This window comes from Triticum urartu, chromosome 6A, assembly GCF_056163025.1.
Source record: "Triticum urartu cultivar PI428250 chromosome 6A, HENAU_Tu73, whole genome shotgun sequence".
NCBI lineage: Eukaryota > Viridiplantae > Streptophyta > Magnoliopsida > Poales > Poaceae > Triticum > Triticum urartu.
The window spans coordinates 141,294,278-141,306,325 of NC_141878.1; the positions used below are offsets into that span (position 1 = coordinate 141,294,278).

At 42.7% G+C, this 12,048-nt stretch overlaps 2 protein-coding genes across 4 annotated transcripts; one reads left to right on the plus strand and one right to left on the minus strand.

The window, feature by feature from the left end:
• Positions 1–3,501: 3,501 nt before the first annotated feature.
• LOC125517173 (CBL-interacting serine/threonine-protein kinase 21) lies at positions 3,502–7,040 on the plus strand. 3 transcript variants are annotated; one of them, XR_007287441.2, is made up of 14 exons: positions 3,502–4,019; positions 4,119–4,181; positions 4,298–4,369; positions 4,455–4,562; positions 4,717–4,788; positions 4,886–4,939; positions 5,050–5,175; positions 5,267–5,356; positions 5,431–5,577; positions 5,685–5,792; positions 5,920–6,024; positions 6,125–6,297; positions 6,382–6,456; positions 6,579–7,040. XR_007287441.2 is itself a non-coding variant. In XM_048682360.2 (14 exons), the coding sequence occupies exons 1-14, from the start codon at positions 3,558–3,560 to the stop codon at positions 6,660–6,662; spliced, it is 1,602 nt and encodes a 533-aa protein (XP_048538317.1). In that variant the 5' UTR covers positions 3,504–3,557; the 3' UTR covers positions 6,663–7,040. The 3 variants fall into 3 exon arrangements, 2 of the variants coding, with proteins under 2 accessions (XP_048538317.1, XP_048538316.1); XM_048682360.2 differs by having other exon boundaries at positions 3,504–4,019; positions 4,744–4,788; positions 6,125–6,187; XM_048682359.2 differs by having other exon boundaries at positions 3,505–4,019; positions 6,125–6,187.
• Positions 6,889–11,648, minus strand: LOC125517171 (FGGY family of carbohydrate kinase). The gene is made up of 15 exons (XM_048682358.2): positions 11,422–11,648; positions 10,891–10,970; positions 10,686–10,803; positions 10,393–10,571; positions 9,874–9,956; positions 9,602–9,786; positions 9,442–9,503; positions 9,093–9,201; positions 8,890–9,009; positions 8,645–8,764; positions 8,441–8,561; positions 7,758–7,914; positions 7,611–7,683; positions 7,399–7,526; positions 6,889–7,218 (listed from the first exon to the last, which is right to left on the minus strand). Exons 1-15 carry the CDS (start codon positions 11,477–11,479, stop codon positions 7,096–7,098), a joined length of 1,716 nt encoding a protein of 571 aa, XP_048538315.2. The 5' UTR covers positions 11,480–11,648; the 3' UTR covers positions 6,889–7,095.
• Between the last annotated feature and the right edge of the window lie 400 nt (positions 11,649–12,048).

Here is a 12,048-nt window from a genome sequence, read left to right on the forward strand (position 1 = left end):
TGTGTGTAAAGAGTCCATGAACAATTTTAAACGGTTTATGGATTTGAGAAAAGTTTATAGATTTGAAAATAATTGCGGATTTGAAAAGGTTAGCGTATTTCACCATTTAAAAAAAGTTCATAGATTTGGAAAAAATCATAGGTTTGGAAAAAGCTTCACAAAATATGAAAAGTTCACGCATTTGAAAAATGAGAATGAATTTTAAAATGTTTACAGATTTAAAAGAAAACACAAAAAATGAAAACAAAAAGATGGAGAAAAATAAAACAAAAAGGAGAAAAGAGGAAAGAAAACAAAAAAAGGGAAAAAAGGGAAGCGAAAAAAGAAACGAAAAAGAAAAAGAAAAAACCACCAGAAACCTGTCTAAAAGACCCAGGAAAAACCACCCCCCAAAACCGTGGGACCTTCCTAAAGTTACATGTGTTTCTCAAAAAGAAAAAAATATTAACCGGGGCATGACGGGAAGTTATTACTTACGAGCACAATCACTTGCTAGTGATGTGATGGTGCACTCATTATCTATTATCTTTTCAGATAGCAGCTCAGTGGTAAAGGACATCCACTCACAAACGGGAGGAACAAATGTTACGCTGGTCAGGGAGGTAAATGCGAGAGCAGATGATTTTGAAATATGTAAATTTACTTTTGGGACTATATGTAGAAACCTTTTTTTTAGAAAAACTTTTGATCTATTCATATTCAACCATGACAGTATAATGAATATCATAAATAATAATAAAAAATATCCAGATTCGTAGACCATCTAACGACGACTACAAGCACTGAAGCAAACCGAAACCGATCCGGCATCATTGCCCTCCTTGCTGAAGTCTAACAAAACTTGTTTTAAACGGTTTATGGATTTGAGAAAAGTTTATAGATTTGAAAATAATTACGGATTTGAAAAGGTTAGCGTATTTCACCATTTAAAAAAAGTTCATAGATTTGAAAAAATTCATAGGTTTGGAAAAAGCTTCACAAAATATGAAAAGTTCATGCATTTAAAAAATGAGAATGAATTTTAAAATGTTTACAGATTTAAAAGAAAACACAAAAAATGAAAACAAAAAGATGGAGAAAAATAAAACAAAAAGGAGAAAAGAGGAAAGAAAACAAAAAAAAGGAAAAAAGGGAAACGAAAAAAGAAACAAAAAAGAAAAAGAAAAAACCACCAGAAACCCGTCTAAAAGACCCAGGAAAAACCACCCCCAAAAACCGTAGGGCCTTCCTAAAGTTACATGTGTTTCTCAAAAAGAAAAAATATTAACCGGGGCATGACGGGAAGTTATTACTTACGAGCACAATCACTTGCTAGTAATGTGATGGTGCACTCATTATCTATTATCTTTTCAGATAGCAGCTCAGTGGTAAAGGACATCCACTCACAAACGGGAGGAACAAATGTTACGCTGGTCAGGGAGGTAAATGCGAGAGCAGATGATTTTGAAATATGTAAATTTACTTTTGGGACTATATGTAGAAACCCTTTTTTTAGAAAAACTTTCGATCTATTCATATTCAACCATGACAGTATAATGAACATCATAAATAAAAAAATACATTCAAATTCGTAGACCATTTAGCGACGACTACAAGCACTGAAGTAAGCCGAAGACGATCCGGCATCATTGCCCTCCTTGCTGAAGTCTAACAAAACTTGTTGTAGTAGACAGTCGGAAAGTCGTTGTGCTAAGGCCCCGTAGGACCAGCGCATCAGAACAACAAACGTTGCCGTTGAAGAGTAGTGTAGATCAAAATATCCAACCTGAAGACACACCAATGTAGGTGAACTACGACCAGATCCAAACAAACCCACCAAGGACAGATACGTCGGAGACACAGCTCCACACACTCACCGACGATAGTAGACGCAATACTGGGAGTGATGTGAACCAGATCATGACCAAGGCATCAACGGATGAGGTTCATGATAGCACAAATATTAAACCATTAGAACAGCCAAAGAAAGACATGGACAAGACCATTATCTTAGTTGGGAAGCTTCCAGTGTCTATTTTGGGAGAAATGACACATCAAATTTCCAGCTACAGCTTCCCACACCTAAACCTAATTAATTCTAGAAGGGTCTAGCATGTTTTAGAGGCTAGAAAAGATTGTCGGCTTTCATTCAAAAAAAAGGTGCACTATTTGAGATCATGAGTCAAAAGTTGTGCAAGTTCCCATGCAAATTGTGCATGAATTGATTATAGCGTGAGGCCCAATAAGTTTGTTCCTGCTATAGCTTGGAGCTCACGAATTTACCCTTCATTTTGTTGTTGTTGTCACACCTAACTAGTAGGTACTTCTAGTATAAGTACTCCCTAGCTGTTTCATGTGCACGGGACATGGAATATCTAAGTTTATGCTTGTAGATAGCCGGTTAGGTTGTGTTGTGCTGTGAGCACTAGTATCCTTGAGGTGTTAGCTTTGTGTATGGATTGAAGGGTCTGTCCTCAATTCATATAGGATCCTTGTAATTCCCTCTTGTGATTCTATATAGGTTCGCAAGTTTCATGGTTTGGGTTGCGCCTTTGTAAATCAAGCGAGTGTTTTCTCTTGTTCTTTGCCACTTGAGGGAAATAGTTGTTGCTCCTTATGGGTTCTTTGGAACCGTGAAAGATCATCTCAGCGGCGCCCGCATTATCTTGGTATCAGAACTATACGTTGATCACGATACTATTTTTTCTCTTGCGGATTTTGTCCTTGAGAAGCTTCAATGAGTTCAAGGAGGTCCAACAGTGTTGACGGTGTGCATGGAAGTGGGCGCCTCATGGAGGAGAAACTACCACTTCATATGTACTCCCTCCATTCCATAATGTAGTGCTTCCTCTATCCCCGTGCTTCAACTTTGACCGTAAATTTAACTATCAAGACCGATTGCGGCGGGAGCAAAAGTTATATATGTGAATTAGTATTCGAAAGAAGTTTTTAATTATGTAACTTTTTCTCCCGTCACAGTCGGTCTCGTTCGTTAAATTTATGGTCAAAGTTCGACCTCGGGAAGCGCAGGCGCACTATATTTTGGAATGGAGTGAGTATGATCCAATCTTGCAGCCCACCTATGTGTTGGCTTTGGAGGTTACACAAGAGTATGTGTTGAACAAGGTGAAGAGACGCATATCGGCCGTGGAGACCAACTTTGACTAGAGAATCGACTCCCTCATCAAGGAACTTCGTCGAGATAGGCTTGTTGCACGGGATCGACATCGACAACTCCCCGAACAACAGGGCCAACGCCATCTTGAGGAGGGGCATGGAGAGCACATCCATGTCTACTCGGGCAATGCTCATAGCTACTACACTGCACCACATCGGCGTGCTCACCATGACCAACAAGGTGCTACTTGGGCGCCATCGTCTCCAGCATGAGATGGGCTTGCTGCACGGGATCGACATCGACAACGCCTATAATAATAATAATAATACTACTAATAATAATAATAATAATAATTAACTGCAGCAGTAATAATAATAATAATTCTGCTCGTTATTATTTTGCGTGGGGATTCAATAGCGCACGTGGCACGCACACACACTATACTTGCATCTTCCATTCCATGACCAGAGGCCGGCCGACCATGTACGCCGTCGACGAGCGGGAGACACACAGGGCCTCTCCTTTTTACCGGGCCGTGGTGCACGCCGTTGACGGGAGGGCAGACGGCCAGACGGCGACCGGCAGTTGCGCCCGGAAATCACGTTGCCACGGCTACTTTCTCCCCAAACCCCCAACCACCTTCCCCCTTTCATCCCATCTCCGTTTCACGGTGCCATCCGTCGTACACTACCACCACAGACAAGCGCACATTCCCGTCCAGCCACTGCTTGATCAAGGACTGCTGCTCGGTACGAGCAAGATGGTGCTGGCGGAGAGCATTGGCAAGTACAGGGTCGGCCGGACCATCGGCGAGGGCGCCTTCGCCAAGGTCCGGCTCGCCGTCGACGCCGAGACCGGCGGCTGCGTCGCCGTCAAGGTCATCGACAGGAGCACGGTGCTCAGGAACAACCTCATGTACCAGGTACCTATATGTCCTGTCCGGCTGTTATTTCTGTGAACAATACTCCGCCGTCCATGGAGCGGAGCATTCCGTGACGGCCTCTTTGCTTGGCCTTTGAAGGTGAAGAGAGAGATCAGCGCGATGAGGCTTCTCAACCACCCCAACATAGTCAAGATACACGAGGTAGTTGCTCAAACTCCTTTCACCATTCCATCCTTCTGGTTGCCCAAGCATCTAGCATCAGGACTTTGGCAGAATCGAACCCTCTTTCGCGCCTCACCGCGGTTACATTTGCGCAGGTGATCGCGACGAAGACGAAGATATGTCTGGTGATGGAGTATGTCCCGGGAGGGCAGCTCTCCGACAAGCTAGTAAGACAGACATCTTCATCAAGCAACAGTTCTTGGTTATTGTCCAGGTGGTTTTTTCTTATGGTTCCTGAATTTTCTGTTTAAGAGTTACCTCAAGAGACTGGACGAGAGGGAAGCGAAGAAGTACTTCTACCAGCTGATTGATGCTGTGGACTATTGCCACCGGAGAGGCGTCTTTCACAGGGATCTCAAGGTCAATATATTCTCATTCTCTCCTAGCTAATTGCATGTTTGCATATAACTCTTTTCATCCCCGATGATGCAAACTGATTTGCATTCTTCCTCGATCATCGTTCATTTATGGTTGCCACATCACTGAGTTATTCTGCTTTTGAGAGTGTCAACAGCCTGAAAACTTGTTGCTAGATAATCAGGGCAATCTCAAGGTATCTGATTTTGGCCTCAGCGTGCTACGGAAGGTAGTAAGAACTTGCAAAGGCTGTGAGCTCATCTCATTTCAGTTTTCAATGATTCAGATTGATCAACTCCAAAACTTTGCATCTGACTTTCTTCCAGCCAGGGCAGTTGCTATCCACATCTTGCGGCTCTCCGTGCTACGTCGCTCCTGAGGTACTTGAAAGATCATAGCGCTCCAGCAAAAATAAGAGCTTGGCATGGCCTAACTACACAAAGTTTCAGTATTTTGCATTGCCAACTTCTAAATTTTGATGCTCGGATAGGTGATTCAGCACAAGACTTACGATGGGGCGGCCGCGGACATCTGGTCATGCGGTGTGATCCTGTTTGAACTCCTTGCTGGTTATCTGCCATTCCAGGACTGCAGCTTGATACACTTGTACAGAAGGGTAAGCATAAACATCCTAGTGTCTGATGATGCCTTTTGCTTCGTTACACCTTGCTGATGCGAGGTTTCAACTGACAACTATCGTCGCAAAGATATCTCGGGCACAGTATGCATTACCGCAATGGATCACGCTGCCTCAGAAGAAGATCATCTTGAGGATACTGGATCCGTCTCCTATAACGGTAATCCGATTAGAAACATTAGACCAACTCATGTTAACAATTACTAGCATGGTCATCTGACAATTGTGATGTAGAGAGCGAAGATAAATGATATCTTCGATGACGAGTGGTTCCAAGAGGGCTACAATCCATCAGTAAGGAGAACTGGGAGTGATGATGGTGATGATTGTGTTGATCTTGATGAGGCTGGCACAGATAGTGATGGCAGTCACAGCACAGAGGTAAGAGTACTAAACACAGCTCTGGAACACATACCCACATATTAATTTCCTTCACTCTGCACCAGTCATTTCCTACCTTCAGTTGCCAGGACTTGCCTTTTGTCTAGGTAAGAGAAGCCGGGGGAGCGAATCCAGAGCCTGAGCAGTTCATCAACGCGTTCCGGTTGATAGCGACCTGCAGAGATCTCGACTTGTCAGGACTCTTCCAGGAGCAGGTCACTGACCATATCCTGTCAACATTGTTCCATATGTATTTGACCTACATCAACAAATGGGTCTAGCTTGTGCCTAAATTTTTCCGGTGGCTGACTTGGCTGATGATGCATGATCACCATTGACCAGAAAACAAAGCTCGGCTCGCCGCATTCGGTGCAGGAAACACTGGGGATAATCACAGCTGCAGCCAGGGATGTGAGCTTGTCAGCGAGGAGAATGGGCAGCTCCATGGTAATTAGCCAGAGCTTGGCAATATTTGAATTCAGCATCTTGAATGATCTTGAGAAATCACAGGTCAAGTTTTGATCCTGGGATTTCAATTGTGGCACAGGTAAAGCTTCAGGACATCAGATTGCTATCACGAAGCATGCTTGATCTTACGCTCTCGGCCGAGGTGAAGTGTTGTGCCACATATTCTCATATACCACTGGAGATAGCAATACCAAACAATTTGCAATTTGATGAATGCCACTGGATGCGCCACTGACATGTGGGATCTGGAATGTTAGCCTCACTACAAGTGGCCTTTTTTCAAAAAATGACAGTCGCGGTGTCATCTATCTAATTTTGCTTATCTGAAAAGTGCAGGTGATCCAGGTAACACCAGCACACTGCGTCGTCGAAGTGTCCAAGTCCAGCGGTGATCTGAGAGCATACAAAGAGGTATGTCAACATGTCAATATGAATACTGTTTGTTCCATTCCATTCTGATCTTATCTCGAGGAAACATGATGCACAGTTTACTGATGATCAATGCAATTCTATTGCATTGTTAATACATGCAGTTCTGCACAAGCCTGTGCAGATTGCTGACCGGGCGGGTGCAGCAGCATGGCACCTCATCTGGTTTGGAGACCAACCAAGTCTGAGTAAAGGGTGATTAATTCTGTCAAGAGAGCAAAACAGCCGAGGTAGCACGACCCCTGCCAAGAGATTTTACAGCTAGGCAGTTTCGATGGCAGCCCCCTCCCTGTAATGAGCTCTTGGTTCTCGAAGATTGTAATGCTACCCTGGTTAATCGATACAATATCTCTTTTCTGTCAAGAGAAATTTGAGATATAATTTCAACAATTGAAATCGAAACAGAGCATCGAATTTTCACAGAAACTTTGTGGTAGATAATTACCATTCCACCACAAAGGATCATTTTATATACTTTTGGTGACTCATAGACATTATTGTATCACTGCTTCCATAACGGAATGTAATTTCTTTACATGTAAATAATGCAAGGAAACATGGCAACAGATCTGGGGTATTCAGAACCAAGAGTGAAGTACCCAGCTCAGTGGTCAAGTAACCCTACTGCAATGCTTGAGCCATGGTTGAGCGATAAGAGAGCTGTTGCTCATACAGGGATCTGAATATCTGATATTTGGCATCGTGGTATTTCTTCACCCTGGGTTCCGAAGATGGATGCACGACCTACAAAAAATAATACTTTTGGTTTAGAAACAGCAAATGAAAAATGGAAGATTCTAATTAAAAATGTGTGCAAATAAAAATTTACGAATATAACATGTTCTCTAGGTTGTCCAACGGCAAAAAAAAAAAAAATGGAGCCAGTTACTCCATATATTTCAAATAGGAGGGATTGGGACATACCTTTCCAGCTGCATTCATTGACTTCATTGCATTGTGAATACCAGAAAACTTCTTTGCAGCAACAGCACCCAGCACAGAAGCACCTAAAAGCACAGACTCGTTCTCTCTAGGAAGTATTATTGGACATCCTGCAAAGAATAAATAAATTTCACAGAGCGGGGAAGAATGGAGATGAAGAGGAGTGAGGGTAACTGCAGGAAAAGGAGACATACCGATGATATCTGCATGCTCTTGGATATACAAGGAGTTCTTTGCAAGTCCGCCACAGGCAAGAAGGGTGTCGATCTAATATACATGGAATAAATGTTACATTATAGGATACCAAGTTCTCTTCGGAATCCTTGGTCGAAAGTAAGTACCTTATGTCCATGAGCATTGCAATGCTCCACAATATGACGAGTTCCATACGCAATACCCTGAATTGTTGCTAGATACAAAAGTGCTAAATGTTTTTCACTTGTATCAAGTGTCAAGCCACAAATCACTCCTTTGGATTTTGGATCAGCAACAGGGGACCTAACCATTAGAATGCTTTACATTAGAGTCAGCAGCATCAGGAGTGCGTCATTTTGTGTCAGGTAAAACACTAACCAAAACATTTGAGGGGGGAATAACAAATTGTGTGCAACTGATAAGACTGTAACTTCACCATTCTGGTATAAGATTTAATATCTTAGGAATAACCGAGACTGCTAGCTGTCTCACTGATTGTGTTATGTTGTCATATTGTTAGCTGCATACATCTAATTGGAACGGCAAAAAAAAAAACTCACATAAGCAAATTACATAGAAGCCGACAAAATACATCCAGTTAATGTGTCAAGAAAACACATACGGTTTTCACAGTGAAATAGTCGCTATAGATTTCAGAGAAATAAATTTTACACTATGGCTGGTTGAGATTCAGGACAGGAAAATGAGACCGTTTGATTTGGTCTGATAGCAAGAGATCTTTATGTGTCACATTGCAAAATTGTGAAGAAACGAGGACCTAGATAACTAGAATTCTTGTTTAAGCACAAAAATTTAATGAATTTCTTACCGATTTCCATGAAAATCTGGAAGGACATGTGTATCTTGACTCAAGGCAGATAGAAAGGGAATATTTTGTTCATGTGACATCGAAAGCAATATCTTGTTCAACAACTCAAATATGGATACACCTGAACAATTTCAGAAGAAAATTACATGCCTTTTACAGGGCACAAGCTAAAAGATAATCTGCTTGAGCAAACATGAAACTTACTCTGAGAAGCAGCACGATTAGCCAGAAGGGGAGCAGCAGGATGGTTTTCGACAATGTAATCAAGTAGAGCACCAGTTGCGCTTTGACCACCTTCTGTGAGCCAATACTCAGGAATCATCGCTGAACATTGAATCACAATATAAGCGTCAACCAACATGGTTCACGATAGATACTAGAGAACCAAGGAATAAAGCAGAGATGCTGGCCAGAAACATATGTAAGTAAATACACAAGGGCAACTGTACCAGACCAAAATGGCCCCCAGACACCAGGAATAAATAATTTGTTCTTTGAAACAGCCATGTGGCATGTGGATGTCCCACAGACCAAGACCATGCGGCGGCAGATTGCTTCTTCATCAGATACTGAAAACAAAATGTTCACCGATAAATTAATACAAGTTCTAAAGTAGTTTACATAGGAAAAATACAGATGAATCAACACTAACAGTCAGCTTTAGATTCTGGCTCTGGCACACTTTCCATTACTCCAACACCACCGGCATGAGCATCAATAAGCGAAGTTCCAACAGGTGTCCCAGGAAGCAAGCCTAACTCCTGAGAATGGGATTCAACCAACATTAAACAGGCAATTACATAAAATTAATAGCAGATGCATTTCAGCTAACACAAATACTCCCTCCGTCCCAAAATGGTCTTATATTATGGGACGGAGGGAGTAGTATATAGAAAGAACCTAGATAATGGATCACAACATAGTTTATAAATGACGCAGTTACTATAAATTCAACTTAAACAAAGCTATTTCAAATCAAAAGCAACATTATTTTTGCTTGCCTTTGCAGAAGTAGGTGTCAAACCAGAACCTAGAGGATGTCCTGGAAATGCAACACTGCGTCCTATATGTTGCATAAGAGTAGTGTTGAATTAGGAAATCAATAACCATAAATGACATGTTGGTTTAGTGCCGGAAGGGGGAAATGAACAATTGTTCAACCTATTTTTGAACGATTCCCTTCAACAAGGTCTCCCAAGCCTATTTCCTCCCAAAAGACATCGTCCCATCCACATGCTTGCATATCACGTGAATCTGATTCCTTCCACTGGTCCATGTGTGCATGTCCAAGATATGTCCATTTGCAAACAGTTGTGCATAAGCTGCGAGTGTCATCACCAGTCGCTCTAGAAAATGAACCACCAAAGCAAAACATGTTATGAAAGTCAATCCATAGCTTACGGCAAAATCAGACATAGATAGTGAAAACTCACCTATATGCTAACCAGTCACTAAGATCCATCCACCTATATACCATAGACCAGGACTCTTGCAGATTTTCCTTTACCCACAAAAGCTGAAAAATGTTTAAAGTAAAAATGTGATACTAGCAAGGGAGATCATCAAACAATACAAAATGGTATTAATTGCTTAACAAATTTTCTCGTAAAAAATATTTTTGAAAGGTCAAACTTACATATATTCATGCTGTAATCAACATCACTTTAGTGACTTCCTAAACAATGTCCACGTTTGTTAGTTTCTTCAAACCATCTCCAGTTGCAAAGAGTGAACATTGCAATTTTCAGGTTTCAAAATGATAAAATTCTGATTTTCCAAGACTGGGAAGTGAAATTTCCAGGAACATAATGTGACTACCATTATCAGGCAATAAACACAATGATTGACATTTCCAACAGCATGTTCATATTCTTTTAGAAATCATGAATCAAGAAGTCAAGACGTAGCACAATCATGATGCAGATGATATTGCATGAAAAGAGAAGGGTCACCTTTGGTGCTTGCATTTCTGGAGATACGCCCCCACCACAGTACTGCAATACCGGTGAATTGCGAGCATTAATTCGATCAGCCTGGTCGACAGCCCTATGGTCCATCCACACGATGATGTTTCTTCTTGCATCAGCGCTCCAAGAAACCGAAACAGGGGAACCATCAGCATCAACAGCAACTGCAAGCAACACACTATGTTATTATCAGGTCGGTGAATTCCGAGTCACCTTCAGACACAAAATTCCCCAATCAGAAGTCAACTCAAACAGCTCATATGGAGATGAGGGCAAACCAAGGGAGCAAGTAGCGGCGAATCCAAGGCCAGTGACATCCTCAGCTGCGACATTTGCAAGCGAGCACGCAGATTTTACAGCAGTGCACACCGCAAGCCAGATATCCGTTGACGATTGCTGGTGTGCACCGTCCAGAGTTAGTAAGGTGTTACTTGATTCATTTGTCAATCATGCAATACATTGAACAGATTAGAGGTTACTAACCTCGATGCAATCTTTCTCTTTCCATATCTGTATAGAGCTGCTTGCCGAACCGAGCAACTTACCCTTCTCATCGAAGATTCCTGCATCAACAGACAACTAAGAATTAATAACACCATTACACCAACCTAATTACCTGCCATGCCTGCCAAGAATGAACTTCTTTCTCAAGGCCTGATATGCCCGGTGTCAAGCATGCTCTGTTAACACCTATCTTAAATTACCCTTCATAACATCCGAGAGAATGATTGAGGGGGAACTACATGAACAGCACAGCTCCTCCCATGGAAACAACATTCAGTTCGTCACTCTGAGTGGACAACTAGTGATACTCTTGAGTAAAAAAAAAACCTACGGGAATAGAATTTCCCCCAGAATATAACAGTTGCTTCGCCACAGATGCAGCACTGCTAGTGCTAGCCTGCTCACTCGATTACTACTCGCGAATCAAGAAACGGACGAAGTCTATCTAGTAAAAGCTAGTCAAGAAAAAGGGAGGGGGCGTTGGTTCAAAGGATTAAGAGGGTAACGAGCCTGCGCGAGCGCTCCCAGTGCCGACGTCTACGCCGAGGAAGACGCCGCCGTGGGACATGCTGCCGGCGGCGACGGGCGGAGGCGGAGAGCGTCCACGTGGGCGTGGCCTGCGTCGCGTGTGTTTGGGATTCGTTTTGATCTGATCCGTTTGCGCTGGCCCACTTGTCAGAGCAATTTTGCGCCCTTGAGAAGTGATGAAAATTAAAAAGTGTTTGACTGGAAAAGAAGAGCGGAAAATGTGGCGTAGCCGCGTAGGGGAAGCATTATGTGAGATGTGGCTAATGGTGCAGCATTATCTTAGAGGTGGTCTCTCATGAAATCCCAGACTATTTTGTATAGTTAAATAAAGCAGCAACTTATCCTAAAAAAACGAATCACCCAAGCAGAAGAGCAACTCTGTCCTAGAAATAATTACATGGCCAACGCACCCACCCCGCTGAAGCCACCCTCCTCCCCGTTGTGACCGTCTCTGTCGTGGCCGCGGTGAAGCCGAAGAAAGAGCTCACCCCAGAGTAGAGGGCTGTCGAGACAGTGAAGCGGGCCAATCCAAGGAGGAGGGTCAAGACAAAAGAAGAAGCCGCTGTTACCGCTGCTCGGGCACGGGCCGCTGTTGTGGACACGGAGGCC

Coding starts and splice junctions, on each gene's coding strand:
- LOC125517171 (XM_048682358.2), bottom strand. CDS start 11,479: ATGTCCCACGGCGGCGTCTTCCTCGGCGTAGACGTCGGCACTGGGAGC. Junction 9,787..9,873: donor AGTGACTGGTTAGCATATAG/GTGAGTTTTCAC, acceptor TTCATTTTCTAG/AGCGACTGGTGATGACACTC. Junction 7,219..7,398: donor CAATGAATGCAGCTGGAAAG/GTATGTCCCAAT, acceptor TATTTTTTGTAG/GTCGTGCATCCATCTTCGGA.
- LOC125517173 (XM_048682359.2), top strand. CDS start 3,558: ATGACCAGAGGCCGGCCGACCATGTACGCCGTCGACGAGCGGGAGACA. Junction 4,020..4,118: donor GGAACAACCTCATGTACCAG/GTACCTATATGT, acceptor TGGCCTTTGAAG/GTGAAGAGAGAGATCAGCGC. Junction 5,176..5,266: donor TGATACACTTGTACAGAAGG/GTAAGCATAAAC, acceptor ATCGTCGCAAAG/ATATCTCGGGCACAGTATGC.